Source organism: Phycodurus eques, chromosome 23 (genome assembly GCF_024500275.1).
Source record: "Phycodurus eques isolate BA_2022a chromosome 23, UOR_Pequ_1.1, whole genome shotgun sequence".
In the NCBI taxonomy this organism is placed as follows: domain Eukaryota; kingdom Metazoa; phylum Chordata; class Actinopteri; order Syngnathiformes; family Syngnathidae; genus Phycodurus; species Phycodurus eques.
Window position 1 is genome coordinate 3,948,182 of NC_084547.1, and position 26,447 is coordinate 3,974,628.

Below are 26,447 nucleotides of genomic sequence, written 5' to 3' on the forward strand. Positions count from 1 at the left end.
AAAAAGTAGGATGAAAACTAAACAACCCAGTGGAGTAGATACCGGAAATGCCGACTTCAATCAGGTAACGAAGAATTTGGACTTAGTTACTCGACACCTCTGTGCCCGAGTTCCCCGTGTCTCCGGGCTGATCTGCGTGTGTTCTGGGCATCACCGAGCCGCGCCGCTGACCGCGCTTCTCCGTAAAGCGCTTATTCCCCGGTGGGTGATGGTGAGCGCTAAGATGATTAAGTGTTACTAACAAGGCAGCTCTCACACAAGGGACATGTCTGGCTTTCATAGTGTTTGCTCACGTGTCTGCGTGCGAATCGTAGAGCGTATTTCGGCGCGCGTGAGCTAAGCGGGCGGAGCCGACTGAGCGGACGCGATGAGGTCAGAGTTGATTTCGGGGTCAGCTCAGGTGCGGCTAGCATGGTGAAAATAGCGCCGGTTTGAACATGATTCAAGGTATTGTCGTACAAAAAACGTGCAATGACGATGACAAAAATGACCGGGTGTTTTATTGGCCGTGGCTCACTCGGTAGAGCGGGTGTCATCCACTGACCGAAGGGTCGGTGGTTCAAATGCCAGCTCCGACCGCCTGCTGTCGAAGTGTCCTTGGGCAAGATGCTGACCGCTAAATTGCCTCCAGGTCGGCATTGGAAATGGAGAAACTGTTGTCAATTGCCTTCTCTGGTTAAGCAAAGGAAATAAAATCAAAAGTCTGATATACACTGGTGCCATTGAGATACGAGTTGAATTTGTTCATGCTTATCTCAAATCACCTTTCCTCATTGAAATGAACAGAAGGTGAAATAACACACTGGAAGAGTAATAAGACAAATATAATCTAAAGAATTTAACAGTTGGTGCATCACGATTGAATGCTGCAACTCGTCTCATTGTGCTGCTCCTTCTGGAGCGCCTGGTTTGTCCACCGGGAGGCAGTATAATACAGTCAGGCAGGAACAAACGAAGAAGAATCGTACTTCTGTTACGAATAGTGTCTGTAAGATGCTATGATATTAGCCATTTTTCGTAGAGGATAAAGAATTAAATGTGGGTTTTGTTATTTTATCAGACTAAATGTGTTGCTCCACTGTGTACAAATATCCTTTGCTTCTAAAACTGCAACCATCAATGCTAACCGTTAGCATGTCAATGCCGCTTTGCATTGTTTCTTAGCATCAAGCTAAGCGGACTTTAATTTCCACAATGTCCCCTTTGAGTTAACATCTCTGATGGTGCTCCGTTATGTCGATTCTTTTCATTGTTAAAAACAAAAAAAAAACACCTCAAATGTTGTTCCTGCACATTTCAACAATGTTCTCGGTGAAAGAGCATCGTGCAAAGAAGAGGAAGTGACATTTGGACGTGGTGTGTTTGAAATTAGAAACGTAAAGACCACGGGACCAGCGGGGGCCTTCTTCTTGCGTCATAGTGTCGTGGAGTGCAAAATTAAATGCCGTACCAGGCTGCAGCTGAGAGTCTGCTTTCGATTGAGGGAAGTTGGCACGGAGGTGCAACACTGACCTACACTGTTGCCGCAACCACGTGTGTCAGTCGCAAACGTGCGTGCAAACGCTCCTCCTGCTCCTCCTCCTCCTCCTCCTCCAAGGACGAGAGGAAGGCAGATCTTACGTAAGTGGTGAGTGCGGATCGAAGCGAAAGGAGGGCAGCTGTTTGCTCAGCGCTGCCGCTAATGTCCGGAGAGCGGTTGTTAACCTTTTCGTGCGCCGGCTCACCTCCGCGTCAACGGCGGCCACGTAATGCCACTAACTGCCTCCTGTTGCCTGCGGCCTTCGCTTTATTCAATCGCCCACTTTCCCGGGGGCACTGCGTGCGTGCGTGCGTGCGTGCGTGCGTGTAATAAAATAATCCTGGTCTTGACAATAACAAAGACGTATTTTATCGGGATAAAAATCTTCCGGGAGTAAAGTATTATATTTTTCCAAGATAAAGTCGTGATTTCAAATTCAAAGTTTATTTTCTTAATATTACACATTTTATTCTACTTTTGTCGAAATGACACTCCTCAACTCACTTAAACATAGTTCCCTGGCACCAAGATGCCAACGAGATGGCGGCAGAGCTCTTATTCTGTCCAAATGAAGCTCCTCGACTCAATCCATCGGAGTTCCTCGGCGCCAAATTGCCACGAAATTGCGGCAAAGCGCTGCTTATTGTCTAAATCTAGCTCCTCAACTAACTTCAACATAGTTCCTTGGCCCTAAGGTGTCACAACAGGGCGCCAAAGCACTAGTTTTGTCTAAATGAAGCGCCGTTACATACGCTGCATGGCCATTTTGCGACGGTCCAAGCTATGGCTGGCAGGCTGCATGGGGGGCAATTGTTTCTCGACCAAAAGCCCCACGATTGCATCATCCCAGCGATGAACCCAATGTACTCACCACAGCAAGCCTCCAATTCGTGAAAGAAGACGAGACAGGGGTGCATAAGTAGTTAATGTTTACTCATTAGCGATCCGCGGTCAAGAAGCGGGAAGCTAACCTTGCCCATGCTTCTTCAGTAATAACATGGTTTGTATTCCGAAGCAATTGTCATCAGCTTTAAAAGGGACACGTGAGCGTGCGTGCCAGCTGGTGACATTTTGTTCTTTGTTTGGGGGGTGGGGGGCCTGGCAGATCGTGCACAGGAGTAATCACCTTTTGTTCAGGGCGCACACGCGCGCTAGCTCGGTAAGCGCACGCGTCATCGCACTGAAGTCCGCCACCCAATGCTGCGTATGTGATGTATTAGAAGGGAACTTGCATGGGTTCGTTTGTGTGTCTGTTTCATGTATAGTCGTGTACGGCTATGACATACACGCGCACACTCTCATTTCCCAAAATTTTCAGGGAATTATTATCCATCCATCCATTTTCTGAGCCGCTTCTCCTCACTAGGGTCGCGGGCGCGCCGGAGCCTATCCCAGCTGTCATCGGGCAGGAGGCGGGGTACACCCTGAACTGGTTGCCAGCCAATCGCAGGGCACATAGAAACAAACAACCATCCGCACTCACATTCACACCTACGGACAATTTAGAGTCTCCAATTCATGCATGTTTTTGGGATGTGGGAGGAAACCGGAGTGCCCGGAGAAAACCCACGCAGGCACGGGGAGAACATGCAAACTCCACACAGGCGGGGCCGGGGATTGAACCCGGGTCCTCAGAACTGTGAGGCTGACGCTCGAACCAGTCGTCCACCGTGCCGCCCGAATTATTATTATGATTATTATGATTTATTTATTTTTTTAAACCCAAAGAATTATTGAATAAGCGGGGGGGGGAAACGACCAATAACTGTTTTGGGGTTGTTCTCCAACCTACTGAACTGGACTAACCCTGAAACATTGAACACAAGCTCAAATTAAATTCAAATGCATTTTAGGTTCATGCTGAAATGTCATCCCAAAGCCCAATATCCCTAAATGTTTGTGAGTAGTGTATGTCCCCCTTAAAACAAAAACAACAACTCCTTTCTCAAATGATATTCCACGCACGGTTTGGATTTCATACGCTCTGATCGTAAAGAGATTCTGGGAGAGTCGTTTCTCTGAATTGAGGACCCAACCTGTTTGTGTTATCATTCATGCCTCACACTGCCAAAACATTTGTGTCTGTGTGTGTGTGTGTGTGTGTGTGTGTGTGTGTGGTAGCGACAGAAAGAGAGAGCAATTAAATGACATGCCCATAACCCTTTAGTCGTGTTGGCTCGTTCTCAATGTGTGGCGGCCAAGGACTGGCTGTCCCATGTCACATTTCAACCTGCGTTACACAAGAACAACATATTTACGAGCAAATTGGCCGACTTTGCCCAAGCGTCCAGGGCAGCATTTTTGTGCAGATTTTCAGGTTGCCCTCGCGATGTAGAGATTCGGTGCAGGAATGGAGGGCACGTGACGTGTTTTCACAACGCCACATATTTTCAATATCACCGGGTGGTCATCAGGATAATCTGTTTCTTTTTGTGACTTCTGTCGTTAAAAGCACCGACAACATGGCTGCGATCAAAAAGCGAGTTTATAAAAATTTAGCGGCAAAAAAATGACGTTAATTCCTGCCAAGAAACAGACAAAATGAGCGTACGGCTCATGTTTTAATTGACGTTTTGTGATTTGCAACGTTTTCTGAAGATGATCATTACATTTTTGGGATATTTCGGATGAAATAAGGCAGCATTTAAAAAAAACAAAATAAATAGATCTTTGCAAAGGATAAAGAATATATACTGTGAGTTTTGTTATATTATCGGTCGACATTGCGTTACTGCATCGTTGTGTTCAGATGTCCATTCCTTAAAGGGTAACAACACAACTACATACATCAGATGCTAATTGTTAGCCTGCGTGCCTATGGTGTTTCCCATTGGATGTTAGCATTAAACGAGCGTGTCTTTGTTTAGTGTGCCAGTACCGAAGGAAAAAAATCATTCTGAAAAAGAATCCGATTTTGGTGATCCCAAACTGGGATAACCTGACGTTTTTGACCCCCCCCCCCCCCCCCCACTGCCCCCTGAAAATGCTCCCCCCCCCCCACTCAGCGCTGGTGCACCGACTTCCTGTCCCCTCGCATTCCGGCTCCTGGAATGCCCACTCAGTGAAATGCACAATGAAGCCAGCACTTTAAATGCTCCGTCTTTTAATACTGCAAGATAGAAATGAAGTGCAATTTGTCACCTTATAGCCACACCCAGGTTCATTGCCATGTGCCCGCCCGTGTTGGTCTGATGCGCCATACACACACCCAGACCTGTTTGCACAGTACTTGCCATATAGCTTTGTTACGTAACTCTCAGCGTTGCTTAAAAAGTGATTGACGGCGCCGAGGTGAAAGTGCACGCAGGACTCGTTTTTCCGAGCCCTTTGCTCCGGCCCCGCCAGCTGCGCTCAGCGCAATGTTTGGAAAATAACTTTGAAGAGCACACACGCTGCGTTCACAGCCCCCACGTGATGTCAGCATTTGTCACCAGCTTTTCAGGTACCGTGGATTCAATGACTGTGTTCCCCCGCTACATCGCGGTTCACGCCGTGTGTTTTAAAGTAGCAGTTGTTTCGAGGCGTATAGTTACCGTGGCATCTATGGTAGCCCATCTATGGCAGCGGGACAGTGACAGACGACCCCGCTTCCCAAAAAAACAAAAACAGGGAGACTTTAAATTTTCGACAGGATTGCGAAATAGACCCAGACTCCCTTAATTACAGACACACACACACACACACACAGGAACAAGCCAGGGAGCAGTTTCTGACAAAAGTCAGACTCCTGAGGCTGTCAATGTTGTCTGTAACCTCTTTATTTCAACATGTGCATGTTTGATTTTAAAATTCTAATGCTACTCCTAACTGTACGGCTGATTTAGCCAACCGAGCGCCTGAAGAAAATCCTTTTTGGAAAAGGCAGTGAAGAAGATTCGTATTTTTTTTTTTTAAGAGAGTGTGAGTCAGTGCATTAACCTCAGGCAGCGGACCGATGTGCGCAGTCTTTGCCTGTATAATTTAACATGTCTGCCATTGAAGAAGGGTCATCATTATGAGACTAAATATAGTGTCTATGTCTCATGTGCATGAGCGTGTCTTTGCAGCGCAGCAGAGCGCGTTCTTTCGACCTGTCGCCGGAGTCCCCGTCGGTTGCCGTTTTGGCGTGCGGAGTTAGGGTGGGCGAAATGTGGGAGCTGAGCCTTGTTTTAGGCCGTCACGGCTGCCGGGGCGAGCGCTAAATATAGCTCGCCGCATCAGGAGGACGACAAACCAGGAGAGAGGGAGGGACGTAAATATAGAGCAGCAATTAGAGGACGCGAGCGGTGCTGGGAAATTGGAGAAAAATTGGAGGCTTTCTCGTTTGTTGTTTGGGCTCCTTTTAGCATGAGTCATCCATCCACTCGTGGCCTTCTGCAACTTTTCACGCTCCGCTTTGTTGACATATTGGGAATATTGTTCACAATTTAACCCTCAGGCCTCATTTTTTATTTTTTACAACCTCTTTCAGCTTGCTTGTGGCCGTCTTGAGCCACACACAGCGCAAACGGTGCCATATCTTGATTTTCGTGCAAGCGCGAGGCTCACTCGCATTTGACAGTGTGGTGATTGAAATTCAGTTTTGCAGAGGATAAAGAAAAAAAATGCATGTGCGTTATATTATCTTTCGACTTGGGAATTGTTCAAATATTCGTTCCTTAAAAGGTTGTAATCCTACGACGTTAATGTTAGTTTCGTTAGCCCGTCTATGTCGTTTGACATTGTGTGTCAGCGTGAAGCTAGAACGCTTTCATCAGACAAAGTTATGTCGTCTAGTTAAATACGTATGTAATTCTTTTAGTTTGACAGTAAACCTCAAGTTGGAGTAACAGTAAACAGCTAGAAGTCTCTCTTTTTTTTTTTTTTTTAAAGAATTGTTCACTATCTGTCAAACTGCTTCAGCCATCTATCGCTCATAACCTACGACTCGCAACTCAAGGCGGCTGCTATCTCCTAAAAACTTTGAAGTCAGGACACTCGCAAGCCGAGTTAGCGCGTGATTGCTAATAGTGCAGTCAGCGGAGGGTATCTCCACTTCTTCAAATCAAATTTGCTCCATTAGAGTCCATGAAGCCATGAAAAAGCCTCTTTCGGGGGTTTGTTTAGACAGAATTGTTTTTGTGCACATCAGCGTTAACGTGAATTTTCGACTTTGAGCGCGAGGCCCTCGTAGCAGCAGCGATGACCTGATTGTTAAAACAAACAAGCGTCAAGTGCCTTGGCGCTTTCCTTTATCACTTTTTTTTTTTTTTTTCCCCCCTCCCTCCTCGGTTTGTTTGTTCGCAGTGTTTACCGACGCTCTTTATGGCGTTTCGGTTCAATGTGTTCTCCTGGCCAATATATTCTTTTATATACGATTTACCTGATCGGCGAGCAGCGCTGTATATGCATTTGAGGGTATTTATTTATTCTTTCATATCTGTGTTATGCTTCTAACCGAGTGCTTCTCAAACTTTTTAAACCAAGTAACATGTCCAAAAATACTTAGCTTTCTTTTTATATTAAAAGTGTGCTTCAATATGAGGAAATAAAAAAATATATATACTTGTTTACTGTTCTAACCAAACACTTTTCTGTATCTGCTTTCAGAGTGCTGATGCCAGCGATGTCGTCCTTGGAGGAACAATCTGGTAGCGCTCAAATCTCTGCTCGCTCCCTTTTTTTTGGGGGGGGGGGGGGGGGGGACACGCCCCCGGAGAGAAACTTTATTATGATTTTTTTTTTTTTCCTTTTTTTTTTTCCCCCCCATCGGTTGCGCAAAGCAATGGGGAATGTGTGCGGAGTGATGTTCTCAAAACAAAAACAAAAACCTAGCTTTCATTCCATGAGTGGGAGCCAAACAGAAGTGTAAAAGGATTAAAAAAAAAAAAAAAGGAATTTAAGTTCTCCCACGAAACGGCAACTCTCATCTTAAAATTAAGTTTATGGAAAAGAAAATTTATGGAGGTGTGAAAAGTGCCTGTTTCAGACGAGACATTTTTTTTCTTGTGTGTGTGTGTGTGAAACGTTTGAGCTTTTTTTTTTTTTTTTTTTTTTTTTTTTTTTTTTTTTTTAAATCCCCCACTAACAGTGGATAGCACCTCAAACAATCATGTCAAAGGTCAAGCATGATAATTGAGCTTTTATTTTTCATGAATCAGATTTCATCAGTCCGGTCGACGATTGGCATGGCCGCTTATTAGCTTTCCGCTATTATTGTTGCCACTTTTATTCCACGACACATTTATTTTTTCTCCTCAAATGTTTTCACTCAGTTTGTTTTGCCATGAACTACAGCCATACGCCACAAGTATTTTGAAAACTAGTAGCAAAAAAAAAAAAAAAAAATGCCTCAGCATACCGTACAATTCAGGACGAGCCATACAGTCGCTTAGGAGGTGCCGCGTAGACCTAAAGTAACCTTTATCTCTCAAAAACAACCTCACTCACACAAAAAAATCCCCCGTGCAGGAGGTTAGGGTGAGAGAGCGATTTTATGATGCGTGTGTGTGAAAGACTTTTGTTGGTTGTTAGTTTGGTGAGTGTATGTGTGAGAGGTGTGTCAGCGTGGAAGAGTTTTTTTTGGGTGAATGAGTCCTTTTGGTTCTTGTTTTTGAGAGTTTCTGGGTAAAACCTTTTTGTTGAGTGTGAGTTTTTGGGTGCCTGTGAAAGTTTTGTGTGTGTATGTGAGAGGTGCAGTGGACCCCCCGCTATTCCCCAAAAATCCACAGATAATTGGCGCCCATTACAATTATATTAAACCCAAAATATTCTTGAATAAGCGAGGATAAAACTCGAATCAGTGTTTTCGGGATTGGCTCCCCTTTTAAAAAAAGGAAAACAATATACATTGGAGAAGAAAATGTGAAAAATTGAAACAAAATCCACGAATAGTGTGCGACTTTTGACCAACGTGGCACCTCCTAGTTAGTCGACTGTGTCTCACTTAATCCTTTTTCCTCTCAGGAACAATAACGTGTTACTCGTGGTTCTGCGAAATCGTGTTTGCCGCTCACGCAAATGCTAGCCTGTTAGCTTTTAGGAACGTTGCATTTGAGCTCTTCTCCAACCTCATCTGTTAATATCTGCATCAGCACTTAAGTGCCTGTCTGTTTTGTCTTATTTAACCCATCACACGGGTCGTGCTATATACCACGTCTGTTTTTCTGTACATTTTCTTCCCTTTGGATGCATATAACTCTGGTGCGAAACGGATCTATCAGGGGACCTTTCGGTCGGCCGTGGCTCTGATGAGGAGACTTCAGTGCCAAAGCTCGCCAGGAGAAACTTCTCCTCAAGACGGCGCTCATCCTTTGTTTTAAATGGAACTCCCCCCGGTTAACTAAGATAAAGGCTCTTGTTGCGAAGAGCTGATGTTTTAACCCGATAATTCTCTCGTGACCCTTGATGACGAAAATTTGCCCATCCCTGCTCTAAACAGCCCAAAGTAAACGCCCAAGCGCTACTTTGCTTCAATTAACAACGCACCAGTATTTGTTCAAACTGCCCTCGACAATCCTTCCCACCGCATGTTCCTTTGAAATACACTTTATTTGTGCTTCGTAGTGAAAAGTCTGCTCAATTGTCTTTCATATGTGCGACGGTACCGAATGGCAAGAATGTGTTCGTGTTGCCGTTGGTTTGTTGCTTGACAAACAAAACAAGCAACACAACAAAACTCCAGTAAAATAATTACAGTCAAACAACAGATGGACTCATGGTGTCTTTTGTTTTTGTGAAACTGAGCTGCTGCTTTTTGGCAGAATGAAGAAAGAGAAAAAAAAAAAAAAAAAAAGCCACAATTCGCTGGCGTGGATGTGTGACGCACGCTTCTGATCTTGAGGCAAAGAAGAGCGGAGGTGTGAAAATCAAGTCCTAACAGTGCTCGCTTCGCTTTTCTCCGGGTAGTTTCATCCCGCATTCCAGAAACGTACTTCTTAAGGTAATGACAACTGTTATCTTTGTTTGTTTTTGGCTCATCCACAGATGGCCAAGGTCACCTGACCTGAACAGGTAGTGACGGTGCACAGACTGTAGAAATGAAAGATGTAAAACGAAGAAGAAAAAAAACCCCCCCAAAAAACCAGACTTGATACATTTGAATGTTACACCTCATTGTTGGTGTAAAGGCAAATGTTAGCCACATTCCACATTCGCAGTGATGTCGGGGTGGAAAGAGAGCGCAGCTGCCAGCCAGCCACCGTGGCGACGCGGTCGTCGTGCCTCCGAGGAACGGGAAGACGAGGTCGAGCTGTGGGATGGGAGGTCACCGAGTTCAAATGACCGAGGGACGCAGGATGGAGGCCAGCAGGTGGATCATCTCTGGATTTATGTACGTACTCCGTAATCATTAATCAGCACATGAATGCCAATACTCTGTGATAAGGTGGATATCGGTATTACTGAAGTACTGTTTAAACCAAGTGTAAATAGCTGCTAAAATATCTTGGAATGTTTTTTTTTTTTTCGGGGTAAATGACACATTGCTTCATCTTCAGGTTACATAATTCAGCAGTTCCGCTTTATAATATGCAAATGTTGCGCACGCTCCATTTCAAACGTTTGCTTGCATATTAAAAGGGTTCTTCCACACCAAACTGATTATGCAAATGATGTTTTTTTTCCCCCCCAGATTTTCCTAAATAGTTGATACAAATGACAGTCGGCATAATAGTCAAATCATCAACGGTCAGAATATAATTCAAAACACCTAATAACATATTGGGAGTATTTTGGTAGTAGTTGAATTGTATTTTATTTTTTATTTTTTTAAAGTGAAAATCTAAAAATAGAATTTGCATAATAATTTGCAACACAGTGGAGAGTTGTTGCACTTTCCTATAAAGAAGAAAAAATATTTGACGTGCTTTGCAAAAAAAAAAAAAAACTTATCTTGCAATTTCCCAAAGAAAGAAAATGTGATTTTTGCACTTTCCTAAAGAGAAACCAAATGATAGCGTCCGTGCTTTCCAAAAAGGGAGAAATCATCGCTCTCTCCCGTACAGAATTCCCTGCTCGCTCCGTGGTGGCAACGTTACAGGAAGTCTTTGTCTTGATGACTTCCTGCAAGGTGCAGAGGACGGGAAGCTGACAGAATGTAAAGCGTTAGGAAATTGCTTTTTTTTTTGTCTCCGTAGCGGATGAGGGAATTTCGGAGCCGTGTCGATCACGATAAGAGTTGCCAGGATGTGCGCCCGGAATTGAACGTGACGTTGGCCATTTTGGTTTGAAGCCGCTATTTTGGGGGTGAATTTGACATATACATCACCGATGGCTGAAATTGAATCGGGTGGCGGCCATTTTGCTTTGAAGCTCTCAATTCAAAATTGCTTCCTTCCTATCGTTCACCTCATACATTTGCACAGCAAACACTTTTTGAAAGTTCACTCTCTCTTCCGGTATCTTGAAACTGTCTGCTGCGTGTGTTTTACCAAGATAAACAAACAGTCTGCCTTAGCCACTAAAACCCCCCGGATTACACTTGGTAGACTGCAAGACACTTGTGCTAATCCCCCCCAAGCTTTTTTCCCCCCTAGCCCACATCTTCCCATTTAACTTTTATACTCAATAAAGTGAGTTTACTCAGGCAGTCACGGCCAAAACTGCTACGATTGGCTCGTTGTAGGGTCATTGTGTTCCCTTCCTCCCTCAGCGCAAATGCAGAAGCGGCCATTTGCTCATGTACTAAACTAACCCCCGTCATCCTCCTCTTCCACTTACATACTTAGCAAAACAAAAAGGCCTCTCTCTGTCTTCCTTACACACACATTTGAGTTTGCTATCGTTATCGATTCATCTTTATCATCAAAATTTGCAGTCAGACAGAAAAATGCCACATTGAGAAAGGAAGGAGGTGAGGGGATTCCCAGACTTTATTTTGACTGAAAGCACCCTGAAAAGCGTGGACACATGCTACAGAATTCCCCCTCACTGGAATGGGGATGGTGGGGGCGGGGGCGGGGGCGGGGGGCTCCCTGCAAGAGGACACCATGCGGCCGAATATGTGGAGGAAGTCGTTTGCACACATGAAAAGAAGCGTGTAAACTAAACACTGGGACTGGAGAGGTCCCATCTCAAACGTTAATACTGTTCAACACGCTGGGAAAGTGGAGCCCTCCACTTTCCACAGAGGGTGGTGGAGGGGCTTGGTGGGGTGGGGGTGTTAATCCAATGTACAATGTGTTTGACTGGCAGATCCCCTCACACTCTCCGCCACGGTGAGGCCCCTCTCTCAAGGAGCTGGCGACTCGGGGAAAGTGTTGGTATTTTAGGTGGAGCTGGCTCGCTGGGGAAAAAAGGGGTCAGGTGATGTGAACGGCCCCCGTTAGGGGCTCCGGTCTCGGCTTAGCGTGGACCCGATGCCCTCGGTCGACTCGACTCGTCGGCTGCACTAAACCTCAGACTTATTTGTAAGGCTCGACTTAAAGGCGGACATATTATGGAAAATGTACTTTTGATTGACGGCACAAACAATGGGCCCCGGAGCGAGCGCCTGCACAACCGTCAAGTATGAAATGAAACAAGCAAGGAAATATTTGATCTGAAAATGTGTCTTTGAGAGAGCTTTTCGACTCAAAAGACAAAACTATTGATTTTGCGATTCCCGACCTTATCGAGCCAAAGCAGATCCAGTATTTTTGAAAAAGCGCACAACACAGCACAGCACCAAATTAAAAGTCACAAATATATAATCTCTCTATTTATTTTTTCAGACCCCCAAGCTCTGACGTCTGTTATAATTATTGAACCTTTGAGGGATTTTGTTGTCACAGACATTGTTCGACTGTGCGTCCCGAAAAGATGCAGCATTGTGGCGCTATGGCGTGTACTCGCTGTATTAATGGTGGGCCAGCAACGCCCTCTAGTGGACACAGAAGCCTGGACAATCCTTTTAATAGTTCCACGTTCCAGAACATTTGAGTCGACCTCCCCGTGACGTCATTGGTGAATCAATCGTCTGACGTTGTTGCGAACGCAAGCCCGAAATAGTCCGTTTCATGTGTGATAATTACCGGTTCCTTTGTCTTGATGCATTCTGGCACCACAACGACAACAGAATTGAACAAGCGAGCAGATAATTTTTTCCATCTTGTCCTGATTTCAGCAGCACGCAGCAGAGGAGATGGAAAATCCCTGTCAGCACACTCGGGAGCTGCCGCCTGCATGGGAGGGATGAGGGCACGAGGAACAGTCGAATTTAAGTCTTTGTGTTCGTCTCAAATCGTGTGAAGAATTAGTTTACATTTGGTTTGGATCTCTCTCAGGAAGCGGCATCATCGTGAACATCTTAACTTTTTATTATTATGATTATTATTATTGTGAGGGGACCCATGGCCAAGGAAAAATGGACTTCTTTTTGGATTTTGCCGTCATAAATATTGAACAGGTTTAATATCTACAATTGTCAGCCTGGACAATCTCAACACACGCCACAGGATAATCGCTCAGGATCATCTGCTAATCGGGCCTTTGCTGACTAATCAGAAGAAAAAAAACACTGCTCTAATTTGGCCCGATCGGTCGTGATTTCCCAGACATTCCAAGACATTTTCAGTGACATAACCACAATGCCAGTTGTAGTTTTACACTTTCCCCCCCCCCAATGCGTTTTATTAAATAATAAACCCTCCTACCTGATGTTTACCCAGATCACATGGACTTGAAGGAGACGTTGCCCATCGAAATTCGGAGGTAATGTAGGTCCAGCCAATCTTCCCGCGGAGCCTCATTCAGCCCGCTGTCTGACACTTCACTTCCGCTTGACTTCTCATTTTCATTCTCCATGCCAAGAGTTGCCCCACGACTTGAGGTTTCTCTGGCAGCCACCGGTACCTCAGTACCGGAGAACCTGACCCCTAACTCCGTTACGTCCGAAACAGCCGCTGCGGTGGCGGGCGTCCGAGTGGTCGACGCGTTTCCCCTAGGCTCCCCTTTGGGCCGCCCGACGATGGGCGAGTTCCCGGCGACCCGCTCGGGGCCGGCGTGGCGGGCGCCGTGCGCGGGTCTGCCTCGCACCGTGCTGCTGGTGGACGTGCTGAAGAGCCCGGACCTCCCCTCGGCGAGGCCCTCTGAGACGACGTGACCTGCTGTCGCTCCCCTCGGTGTTTGGGTCTGCGGTTCGTTTTGCCCGACCGCAAACGTCGGGACCTCTTTTCCGCCGGACGCGTTTCGGTGCAGCAGAGACGTTTTGGGAATTGCGCTCGTGCTAGCCACCTGAGAAATATTCCGCTCCAGACTTTCAAAAATCTGTCGGACGGCAGACTCGTTCGACGGTCGAGTTGCAGCGTTGGCGCCCTCGACTCGATGATTCGACGGCTGCTTTAGCATCCTGCGATCCAGTTTTTGGGGACGTCGAAATCCAGACGTGGACAGAGCAGCTGTAGTCCGAGGTCCGACTTGTCTGCGGCTGAAACTGTATTTGGATGACAAAAAGGGGTAAACGTTTGCCATTTTGAATGCATAGCCTTTTCCTTTATTGGGCGGAGAGTTGTTGGCGAAGGCAATGGAGGCTGGCCGGCGGGAATTTTGAATTCCCAGAGACTTGCCCAAAGCTTTTGAGGGCGTCAGCGGCGCGGGCTTCCTGGTTGTCCGGGCCACCGATCTGGATGCAGCAACAGGCGGCAGGACACGCGCTGAGAATGCACCTTTGTGACTTTGCGCGGCGAAGTGTCGTGGCCGATGCAGTCTCGAGGTGGCTCGGTACCGAGCGGCATTCTGAGCCGCATCGACCGCGTTGTCATCCTCTTCGTTTGACACTTTCCTTTCGTCCCGGAGAATTGCCGGAGAATTCATAGATTTCCCAAAATGTTCCGGTTTGACGAGAGAAGGCTTGAAGAGAAAGGGCGGTACCTTTTTACCGTTAGCGAGCTGAGGAGTGCGTTTGATGACAGAGGCGTCCAGGTTTTTCTCCTTCAAGGCGGTCGGACGTCTCAATGGAAATCTGCCGGGTCGAATCTCGTTGAGCGTGTCTGTGTCCACGCGGCGTCCAGACAAATATCGGCCTGGCTGCGCTGAAAGGACAGACGACGTTTGCCGCACTGTCTTAGCTCCCGATTGATCTCTTGTGCTCGCCGGCATTTTAGGAGCGTCCGCTCCGGAAAGGTCTTCAAATCTGGAACCTTCTTCAGCGTTCGTGGAGCTCTGACGAAAGGGATGACTGGGAGCTGATTTAAGAATGACCACTCTGTACTTGTCGAGGTTTTCACCTCGTCTGACTAAAAGGTTGTTTGTCGGTCTTCTCTCCTCCGGTTGGAACGGTTTATAATCTTGGCTCTTTTGACGGGAATGAAAAACATTGTTTGGGTTCTGTCGCTGGCTCGATTGATCGTACCGGCGGTACAGAGAATACGAAGACGTCTTCATGACGTCAGCGCCAAGGACTCTGACTGGACTGGCTACACGTGAGAAGGGATGGGAGAGTGAGAGTAACGGTTTATTATTTTAAACTAGAATACAACAACGCATGCATCCTGCAGTTATGTCAGGAACAAAAATACAATAGCTATAAGAAGCCTGTGCACCCCTGTTCAAATGCCGGGTTTTTGTTCACATAAATTACACCAAGATACACATTTCATAAATTTTTCCTCCATTAAAGTGGTTTACCTGTACAACTGAATAATAGTTTTTCAAAAATAAATCATGCCGATACCTTATTTCAAGGTATTAGGTACTCGTGAAGGCTGCTGCTCCAAGCTACCGATACTTAAGGCAAAAAAATGTCTGACGTCAACTCAGTCCTCCTCGCCAGTATTTGACGCTAAACTGCGGCGGTTTGACACATCGGCGAATCTTAAAGAAAGAAAGCTGTTTGTTCATAATTATCGGTCACTTTGTTAATTAAAACTTTACGTATCAACGGTACTCGTGGTATCGGCGAGTACTCGAGAGTGAATCCTCGTACTGGTATCGGTGTGGAAAAAACAAAAGTGGTATCGAACATCCCTACGAGAAAGTTGAAAATTTCTGTAAAAGCCTACTAGAACAGCCGAAATGGATTTGAGGTTCATCAGAGGCACTTGAAATTGTGTTTAATTAATTCTGAACACATCCCCTGTTTGTAAGAGAGCGTGGACGCATGTGGAGCAGCATTTTGCAGTTGTTTATTTTCACTTCCCCCTCTTGAATATATTTTCATTTGAGTATGCAGGTTATAGATCGCATTAATGGTGGAAAAGATTTGGAAATGTATCTTAAATTTGGTCTCAATTGAACGGGGGTATGGAGACTTTTTAACCACTTTTATTTATTTTTTTTTAAATGGACAAAATATATCCTTGGTTTTTAAACTTTAAAATGGGTCAGTTTGACTGTCAGCACAACATGAATGTTACATTATGTAGATATATTCTTATTATATACTTATTCAAAAACGAAAAATACAAAAAGAAGAAAATACTTTTTTTTTTTTTTTTTTTTTTTTTTAAATGCTATTTTCCTTCATTTTAAATTTTCACAAAACTTCAATTTAGATGGCAAAAAAAAAAAAAAAGTGAAAAGAACCAAAATAAGGTCAGGTCAAAATTGTTTTAAATAAAAAAAAATATTTGATTTTTTTTTTTTTTTACTTGAAAACAGGGCAAGTTGACTGGCAACAAAGGGATAATTAATATATATAAAAATGTGCCTATATATATATATATATATATATATATATATATATATATATATATATATATATATATACATATACACACACATACAATTGAATGAAGGAACATAAAACAGGGCGGAAAAAGTAGCTTCTCAAATATTCTGACAAGTAGAAGAACTAAGGCCAGTAAAAGATGTTTTGTAGGATTAATATTGTTCACGTTTTGAAACTATATTTTCTTTGAGTTTTGGAAACTTTAAAACAAGTCCAAATGACAACAACAAAAACAGGAGTGTTAAACAAGAGTTCGGCGTGCAACTCATGAGACGACACAAGCCTCGTCGTATTTTAAAACGTTCGAGGCCGACGACGTGGAGCCGGCAGAGTCCGGTTTTGGGGCTCACCTCGTGCAGAATGCGAGCGTGTGATCAATGACATGACAGCTGCACAGACCAGCACAAAGACAAAGAAGAGTCTGCAGACGGTAATGCATAATAAAAATTGTTGAAAAAAAAACAAAACAGTGCTGTACAAATTGCAAACAACAGATATTTACCTCGTGACAAGGGGCATTATGAGCAACTTCCTCCTTGACTTGTGCGATGGTCAAAAAGGTTAGTTGTGTGTTTTGCATGTCAAACAAACCGGTCGGGAGTCTGATTGGAGGCAACGCCGTTCACCTGCTCTACTTCCTGAATGGCACGCCATCAGTCGGACAAAACACAAGAGAAAACAACCACGGGGAATCATAGTTCACTTTTTGATGTTATATATAACAGTGCTTTGAAAAAAAACAACTATATATATATATATATATATTTATTTATATAGATATGGCAAGAGTTGATTATGAATATCACATATGTAAATTCAAACAACAGAGAAAGGCCTGTGGTATGAGGAGGAAAAAAAATAAGAAATGAATCATGCTCATTGGATGAAGTTCATGGGGTCAAATCATGTTGAATTGCATGAAAAAGGGGGTTAAACATTTTGTAAAAAAAAAAAAAAAGTGTAATCTTGTTAAAATATCGATGGTGATCTATCTGCACATAGTGATCATCTTTTTTTGTTTTTTTTTGATACAACATTATTTCATCTGTTGTATCATCAGGCGCATTGAGAAAGGACGTGTGGACCCGAGCACCACCCCAGGGGAACCTCTGGGCGGTGACTATGCCCTTCAGCTACCGGAAATACAAGCAGTACAATTGCACACTCGACTCAGGCCCACCTCAACCTCTGAACATATCAAAAGGACACCCCCAATATTACGGATTTTGTGCACGTTAAACCTCGGAGAATGTTGGCGATGAACACTTATGCCTACTAGGCTACTGTATGAGAGCCACTGTACTATTACAATGAATGAAATCACTACTTGATAAGAAGAAATGAATTTATTTGATTAATTAAAAAAAAAAAAAAAAGTTCGAACGTGCCTGGGAAAATGGACTGTACGTGATGGCGTCACACGCTGCGTTGGCTCGCAAAAAAAAAAAAAAAAAAAAAAAAAAACTTTTTCGGGCCGCCCCCCCCCCCTTCCTTCCCCCGGTGTGTTTTTGTTGGGGGGGCGGCGGGGGTAAGTTGGTCCGAGTTTGGTTCGCGTAAATGTGGCCTTTCCTTCGCGATTGTAGTTAAAATGTGAGTGTGGCTCTTTATCTTAGCCGAAAGAGCGACGGGCCGTTTGTTTTTTTTTTTGTTTTTTTTGACGAGGTGGGCTTCGAGCGAAGGCAGGGGGAAGGAAAAAAAGAAAAAAAAAAACGAAATCTCAGAGGCCACCGACCATCGTTTCACCTCTGCCGTCTCGTTAGCCGCCTAGCCTGCTAGCTGACTCCACTTTTGTCGGCTTCGGCGAGGACCAACAACAACAAGAAGAAGAAAAACAGCCGCGGACATGGCGGAAACCAAAATAATCTATCACATCGATGAAGAGGAGACGCCGTATTTGGTGAAGATACCCATCGGCGCCGAAAGTATCACTCTGCTGGATTTCAAGCAAGTCTTGAACAAGCCCAACTACAAGTTCTTCTTCAAATCTATGGACCAAGACTTTGGGTGAGTTGGAGTGCGTTTGTGTTCGCTGTTTAAAGACAAAAACAAAAAAAGTTTGTAACTCATGGACTTTTACGTTCAAGCGTGTGTGTGTGTGCGCGCGTGCGCGCGTGTGTGTGTGCGTGTGTGTGTGGTGGGGGGGGGGGGGCTGCAACCAGCCACGTCTCCTCGCAATCAACATGCCTAATTAGGAACTGCGTGGGCATCGTGACCGTGGATCTCAGCGAACATCATCATTACAATCTTTTTGGGAGGGGGGGGGCTGCATTACCTGCCCCCTCTTTGCACTAAACCCACCCCCCTCATCTGATTAAGTCCAGAATGCTAGCATCGGGATATTTTTGTCCTCTCCTATCAATTCATCTCGCTGTGCCAGCTGCTCAACCGTCTGCGGAGGAATGCGGCGTTTGTGGGCTTTATGCAGTGTCAGCGGGTTACGCTCACATTTGGAGTTTAAAAAAATATGTAAAACGCGACCATCAGTGTATCGGATTGTGATGCTCAACATGCAATACGCTATAATATATGATGCCGTACAAGTGTTTTTTTATTTTATTTGTATTTTTTTAATACAACCACAAAAACATGGCGCGATTGTCACGAAGAGGAAGCGTGCAAGAATAAGGATACTGTGGGTATTTTGGGAAGCTGTTGGCAGTGATCAATTGCTGGTACATTTGAAAATCGAAATCTATATTTGAGTGTGATCGGGAAACCTCAGACCCTCCCTTGTTTCTTCAGTTTCTTGTTCATTTTTAATGCCTGGTACAAGAAAAGATGCATTGGTTGACAACTCATGGCTCAAAAGAGTTGAATTGAAGCGCTGATATCGCTCCATTTTCCATGGTTTTCTTGATGATAACCAAAATCACTGAGAATACATATTTAGGTTTGAGCATGTCAAAAGGACATAAATTATCATGGAATTGTTTTCTATTAATGCATTCCAGCCCCCCCCCCCCCCCCTAATAAAAAAAAATACGTTCTCCTTCTTTTTGAGAGATTTTGTCTCACTTTCTTCAGTTCGATGGCCGTTATGCTTCTAATGTAATGTCATAGCCATAAATGCCCTTTTAAAAATAATAATTGGCATAATAATTTTTTATGGTTGTCTGTTTTGGGCAAGAGTTTCCATTTCGCTGCATCACGAGTTCTGCACTACCACGGAGATGCTAGCATTAGCATTAAGCTCGCAGATATGAAGGCTAAGCTATGTGGTTGTTTTAAATTCACAAAGTGTAATTTTTTTTGTCCAGTTTGACAGTAAACCTGAACTGGAAATGGCAATAACTATTTTGAAGCCCTATTTTGTTTTTTGTTTTTATTTAATTTTGTGTTGTTTTTTTTTTTTTTCAATAAAAGCTGATTGTTTTTCTTTTTTTCTTTTTTATTTGATCTGCTGTCACATCTGCAACCCAATATTGAATCTGCAATAGTACAACCTGGCATCATCACGGGGCCTTCGTTTGCGTATTTGCAACGGAGACTTTCAAACGCAGCTTTCAAGTTTGCTGGCCAATCAAAGGAACGGACACCTCCTTCCATCCGACCCAGCAAGAAGAGTGCGCAATAGTGTGTGTTTTTTCATCCGCCCTGGTATGAGGCCAGCTGTCGGCCGCAGCAGTGTGAGCTGCGTTTTTAAGGGGCGGGGGGTATTGTGGAGAATGGGTAAATCTGGACCAGTGCTGGGAAACTGGGGCCAGACATGGACCATTTGCTATGTGCCTGTCTCATCTGTAGGGAGAGGAGGATTTTTTTGTATTTATTTTTTATTTTTTGGGGTTGTCAGTGGATGTTCTGCTGAGCCTCGGGCTAGCACCGTGGAGTGTTCTCGTTAAGATTCATTGCTTCAGATGAGATGCGATGCTGCTTGAGGAATTTAACATTACAAGGGAGTGGAAAAATGGGGTCTGGGGGCGGACAACTTCTGTGTTTTAGGTTATCCGACAGGACTAATAGCACATTTCTGTTTCGAAGAATGTAGATGTTGCATGTCTTTTTATGGTTGGTTTTTATGGCTTTGGATGGTTTACTCCAGAAGTGACCGAAGTATAGCCTGCTCCTTTTCACCTAAGCCACCACTCGAGGAGATGACACAATGGCGATTCCCCCGCTGGGCCACTTGGCGGAAATGACGTTCCGCCAAAACCCAGATCTTAACAGCTGCTTAAACCCAGCCAAGCCTGACGGACTCTCACACACATTTGGATCCTGTGCGTCCAGCCTTGTCTTCCTGTTAACTATTTTAATAACAACACTGCGGTGTGGGTGGGAATTGACATGCAGACGCAGACACACACACACACACACACACACACACAAATGTCTGCCGAACATGGCGGAAAACCCCCAAAGCTTGCTCTCATGTAGTAAATGCTGAGTCTGAGTAGCGTTTTTCTTTATGACGTTGTTTCGTGAAGTGTGAATTATTTCTTTCGGTTCCAGGGTCGTGAAGGAAGAGATTTCGGATGACGGCGCCAAATTGCCGTGCTTCAATGGTCGTGTGGTGTCCTGGGTAAGTGCTTGACATCAAAATCACATGCTGCTTTCGACAACCACTTTTCCTTTTGTTTCCTCCGAGACCTCCATAGAGTTTTCTTGTGTGACAACCGGCAATAAATTGTTTTTACTGTCATTTACTTGCTGCAGAACTTGATGACAAGTTCAGAGCGCGGTTCCATCCCAGGTGAGGCGGTTACCTTTTAATGATTGAAATTTGTTAAAACTGCCCTGATGGGGTCCTCATCGATCGCAGAGGACGGCTTGGGAATGTCTCTTAAATGTTCACTCGCTGGTTCCCCAGCCCGTAAGGTAACATTTAAAGAAGAAACAAAACACGGCGAGCTGACTTGGCCCGGTTGAGCAGGTTTGAGGCTCAAGCATCTGTTAAGTGCATAAGAATGAAGGGAGCGCTTTAAAGCGAAGGGACCCGGGGGGAGCGATATGTGAGTCGCACGCTAAGCAGGGTGGAGGGATCCCGAAAGACGTGCGCTTCATGGTCACACAGCCATTAGTGTGTGTATTTGGGCAGTGGCTGTTAAACTGTATTTAGTTGAATTATTTTGTGAGAAAATGCGTCAAACTTGAATATTACACCATGAGGCAAGAACGCAGTGTGTACAGTAAAAGCTTTTGTTTGTGCATACGTTTCCTGCACACGCAATGCAGGGAGACTGATGTTGTACATTTAACCTCAATGTTGACGTGCGTTTGTTTGACGAGGGCTGAAATGGAGGATTGTGTTTCAGTGATCCCCATGAGACGCCCGCCTGAAAAGTGTGTCAAAATAATTGACTTCTTACCTTTTGATCCTCCTCCCTTTTTTTCTCAAATTCCATTCATCCCTCTCAATTTTCTCACTCCTCTCGCTAACTTATTTATTTTTTTGGGTTTGTCATGTCAGCTGGTGTCTTCTGATGCTCCAGCGCCAGAGCCTGCCGCCCCAGCGGCGCTCCCCCCCGCGGAGACGTCCGCCCAGCCTTCGCCCCCTCCGCCGCCCCTGCCGCCCCCGCCTGCAGAGAGGACCGGCGGCATTGGAGACTCCAGACCGCCCTCCTTCCAGTAAGCACCCGACCCCTGTTTAACTGACACTTAATACTGTAACCACAATAACTTTTATCTTTTTACCTGTTGGTCATGCAGCCCCACAATCAGGTTTGTGCAAGAGCAGGAGGGCTCATTTAAATGAATTCAATACAAACTGGTGCCGGCCTTATTACCACAACCAGCTTGGGAAAATCGTCGAGCTGAGACTTTAATTCGCTGGATTAAATAAAGCTCATTTCAGCATGTTGATGGAAATCCCTTTAAAGACGAGAGGGCGACAAATGTAACTTGCACTTTTTCAGTTTTTACTAATTAGCCAGTTGGAATCCACCAGGGTCTGACATTAAGGAATTTTTGAGTGAGCCAAGTTGTTGTGGCTCTCCAACTTTGATCCCACATCTCTCGCAGTCCCAACGCGACGGGCAGCGTGGAGACTTTGGACGAGCAGACCGAAACGGAGTCTGTTGTTTCCTTCAGGAGAGAGAGACCTCGGCACAGGGAGAGCGCGGAGCAGCACGGTGAGCTATCAAGATGTGGCGCACCGCCGTGCTTCTCGTGATCTAATCAAGGAATGGCGGCAAGTCTGTAAAAAGTCCAAACCGCGACGTCTCTTTTCAGGGCCTCGCATGAACGGCCAGAGTCGCCTGGAGCGGCACTTGGCAGGCTACGAGAGCTCCAGCACGATGATGAGCAGCGAGCTGGAAACCACCAGCTTCTGCGACTCCGAGGACGACGACACCATGAGCAGGTGAGGCGCAGATTCTGAAAAGCAATACGTGCGTTTGTTTGGCTTTTCCGACCGCTCCCCTATGTATTCGACTTGTAATTCGGTAGGTTCAGCAGCGCGACAGAACAGAGCACGGCCTCGAGACTCTTGAAACGGCATCGACGACGCAGGAAACAGCGCCCGCCTCGCTTGGAGAGGGTACGACCAAATCTTTGAATTGTTTGCTAATTCTTAATATCTGCTGCGGAGTTGTCAGCCAAGATTAAGAGTTATTTCCTGTTCTAGGCTTCTTCCTTCAGCAGTGTGACAGATTCCACAATGTCCTTGAACATCATCACTGTCACCCTGAACATGGGTGTGTATCTTCTTCTCGACGTGTATATGCAGTACAATGTCGTGAAAAAGTATTTGCCCCCTTCCTGATTACTTTTCACATACGTTACACATGAAATGTTATCATAAAAGTAAAACTACATTTGATATTGACTTGGGTTTTGCATTATGTAGAGAAGTACAACTTCCTGGGCATCAGCATTGTGGGCCAAAGCAACGAAAGGGGCGACGGCGGCATCTACATCGGCTCCATCATGAAGGGCGGCGCCGTGGCCGCGGACGGACGCATCGAACCTGGTGACATGCTGTTGCAGGTAACGAGACAAGTTGCATTCCACGGCGGTTTGTGTGTCGGCGACACGACGGTTTGTTTCGTCTCACGTCGAATTGGATTCTTTCCTCCACGAGGTCAACGACATCAACTTTGAGAATATGAGCAACGACGACGCCGTGCGAGTGCTGAGGGAGATTGTGCACAAGCCGGGGTGAGTGGACGACTCTGCGAATCGGGGCGTCACTGAACAGATCCCTGAGCTCGGCGATCAATGATGACGATGTATCTCTGGTGTTTGCCAGGCCCATCATCCTCACTGTGGCCAAGTGCTGGGACCCCTCCCCGCAAGGTTACTTCACTCTGCCGCGGAGTAAGTCGCAGAAGAACCCAACTGTTGAACGAACAAACCTTGAGTTTTTGCCCTGCTGCGTTTTCGAACAGGTTTCTAACCGTTGCCATCTTCTCCCTGTGTAGACGAACCCATCCGGCCAATTGACCCAGCAGCATGGGTCAGCCACTCGGTAGCCATGACTGGCGCCTACCCGGCCTTCCCGGGCAGCTCGTCCCTCAGCACCATCACCTCCTCCTCCTCCGTCACAGAGACCGAGCGTGAGCGTCCGGCGATAATCGATGCGGCTCTGAATACCTTTTGGCCTCGACGTGGTTCAGTTTCACGCGAGCGTCATCTGGCTTGAAAATGTCTTCAATCTCTCCACAGGATTCGACGACTTCAATTTGTCGCTGCACTCTGACATGGCGTCCGTCGCCAAGGCCATGGCCTCGCCGGAGTCGGGGCTGGAAGTACGGGACCGCATGTGGCTCAAAATCACCATCCCCAACGCGTTCCTCGGTTAGTGCGCTAACCTCTGCACTTCACAGGGCAGGCATTATGTTCTGGGAATTAAAAGCGTGTGATTTGTAGAAGGGAGGAGGGGGGAGGAGGGGGGCGGGGCAAAGTACGAATGTGTGAGCACTTGTCTTGACTGAAAACATCTGTTAAATTGAAATCACCTGCAGTTGCATCATGTGGAGCAATAAAATTCATTTTTAGACTTTTTTTTTTTTTTTTTTGTCCCCTCTAAAATGACGTTTCCTTTTAGGGTATTTATTTTCAAGCTTAACTGTTTTTTTTGGAGGGTATGTTCTCCTATTTTGTTTTTGTGTAATTGTGTCACTACTGAATATTCAGTCTCGACATTGCTTTTGAGTGCTGCGTAATGTGTGAGCAGGCTCGGACGTGGTGGAGTGGCTCTTCCACCACATCGAGGGATTCCAGGACCGCCGTGAAGCCAGGAAGTATGCCAGCAATCTGCTGAAGGCCGGCTTCATTCGTCACACGGTCAACAAGATCACCTTCTCGGAACAATGCTATTATGTCTTCGGGGACTTAAGTGACTGTGAGAATTGTAAGTAACTCGTGCAAACCTCAGACTGCCTTGGAGTGGGGAGCTCTCGAACTCCCACGTGCTTGATGCAGTGTTTTAAAGATTGATTAGATTGAGGGCAAAAAAAAATTGTTGTCAAGGAAGCATACTCTGTATTCAATTATGTGGCTATTTCAAACTGTTCCCAAGTGTTTTTAAAAGCTCTCACATTCTATCACAATGCGCAAACACAAAACATAATAGAATGTGTTCTAATGTCCATAATACGACACGTCTCCTTTAAAATGACATTTGGTCGCCTTCCACACAGATATGGCCAACCTGTCCCTGAACGACAACGACGGCTCCAGCGGGGCGTCAGACCAGGACACCTTGGCGCCGCTGCCCCTGCCCGGGGCGTCGCCGTGGCCCATGATGCACACGTTCCCCTATCAGCCCTACGCCGCCCACCCTTACTCCAGCCAGCCGCCCCCGTACCACGAGCTCACCAGCTACAGCTACACCCCCGGAAGCACCGGCAGCCAGCACAGCGAAGGTTAAATGATGATGGGCCAGTTTAAAGGATCATGAACGTTGTCTTGAGCCACTTCATTGACATATTTTCAACTTGTAGGCAGTAACATTTCGGTCTGACACCGTTGTCCGTCTGTCCCCAGGGAGCCGAAGCAGCGGCTCGACGCGGAGCGAAGGCGAGCGGCGGCGCGGCGGAAAAGGGTCCGGCAGCACGGTGGGCGGCGGGGAGAAGTCTCCGTGCGGGGGAGACGGCGGCGGGGGCGACTCGCGCTCCGGCAGCGGCAGCGAATCGGAATACTCCACCCGCAGCAGCTTGAGGCGGGGCCACGGCTCGGCCGCTCCCAGCGAGCACAGCCACGCCTCGTCCCAGCGCTCGCATCATCACCGCATGCCGCAGCCCCCCCACATGTCGCCCTACCCCCCGGGCATACTGCCTTACAACCCCATGATGGTGATGATGGTACCCCAGCACCCGCACCCGGCCATGGCGGGCGCTCACGCCCTTCCGCACGCCCAGCAGCTCCCCGCGGCCCCCGCCCACCCGACTCTGCCGCCGCCCCTCTCTTCGGCTTCCGCCGGACCCCCCGGCGCGCCGCCCACCCGCGACTTGGGCTCCGTGCCCCCCGAGCTGACCGCGTCCCGCCAGTCCTTCCACCTGGCCATGGGCAACCCCAGCGAGTTCTTCGTGGACGTCATGTAGTCGTCACGGCGACGGCAGACCGCCCGCGCGACGCTCCCGCTGGTTTTGGCGCTCGTTCGTTGGGCTCCTCGCGAGGGCCGATTGGATCGAGGGCACTTGTAATGAATTTGGTGAGAACAGGGTTACGTATTGACAAAATAAGATGTTCAACCAGTGAATGTGCAAGTTAAGATAGTAGTCTCATCTGATTCAGTCCGACTCCAGTTCTGGAACGTATCAACCTTAGCGCGCCTTTTCGGGACGTTGCTCAATGCCTCTTTGTCCCGTCGTTTTTCAAACACCAAGGCAATCCAGAACGTGCGCAAATCTCTTGAACACTAAAGGTTACAAAGTTCCGCACGAAGGATCAGATCCTTTCGGGACGCCGTTTTTGAGTGCCGTACTTGGTGCGTTGGTATGAACGCTCCAGGCGGGTACGTGGCGTCACTCTTCGAAAGATTGGTTTTTATACGGCATTGTTTGACAATGAAACGCGTACGCGTCTTCCTCCGTTTCAACACGCGACACCGAGCTCTAGCGCAAAAGGTAAAAAAAAAAAATACAAAAAATAGCTCGGCAACTTTTGTGTTGTTGTCACGTATCGAATTGTGAAGTGTACTGTACGTTGGCTGCTTTGTGGTACAAGTTGGTAAAAACAAAACCATGCAGATAGCGGTACTGGAGGGGGAATACATTGTAGATTTTAAGTTACTGTGATCCACAAGCCTCACAATTCTGTTCTTGTTTTGTGTTACTGACTCACATTATTCCCACATTTCATTTTTTTTTTTTTGTACGAGTGCCTATATAGATTTTGTATAACCCAAATATCAAGGTGCGAAATGAAAAGTCATCATTTGAGGCG

The 26,447-nt window shown here is 46.1% G+C and overlaps 2 protein-coding genes across 3 annotated transcripts in view; both read left to right on the plus strand.

Moving 5' to 3' along the window:
- si:ch73-335l21.1 (insulin receptor substrate 1-B) overlaps window positions 1–9,717 on the plus strand; it is a 28,357-nt gene extending 18,640 nt beyond the window's left edge. The window contains exons 4-5 of one of the 2 annotated variants that reach the window (XM_061669726.1): window positions 7,088–7,128; window positions 9,637–9,717. In XM_061669726.1, coding sequence (XP_061525710.1) covers window positions 7,088–7,095 — 8 coding nt within the window. In that variant the 3' untranslated portion in view covers window positions 7,096–7,128; window positions 9,637–9,717. Of the gene's footprint in view, window positions 1–7,087; window positions 7,173–9,636 lie in introns of those variants that run through there. The other variant, XM_061669725.1, reaches the window with a different exon arrangement.
- A 1-nt stretch (window position 9,718) lies between these two features.
- Window positions 9,719–26,179, plus strand: dvl2 (dishevelled segment polarity protein 2). The gene is made up of 16 exons (XM_061669727.1): window positions 9,719–9,809; window positions 17,185–18,128; window positions 20,571–20,640; window positions 21,529–21,686; window positions 22,080–22,189; window positions 22,290–22,419; window positions 22,506–22,596; window positions 22,684–22,753; window positions 22,906–23,045; window positions 23,140–23,216; window positions 23,308–23,375; window positions 23,480–23,614; window positions 23,724–23,855; window positions 24,235–24,411; window positions 24,701–24,925; window positions 25,047–26,179. The coding sequence occupies exons 2-16, from the start codon at window positions 17,968–17,970 to the stop codon at window positions 25,601–25,603; spliced, it is 2,301 nt and encodes a 766-aa protein (XP_061525711.1). The 5' UTR covers window positions 9,719–9,809; window positions 17,185–17,967; the 3' UTR covers window positions 25,604–26,179.
- The last annotated feature ends 268 nt before the right edge of the window (window positions 26,180–26,447 follow it).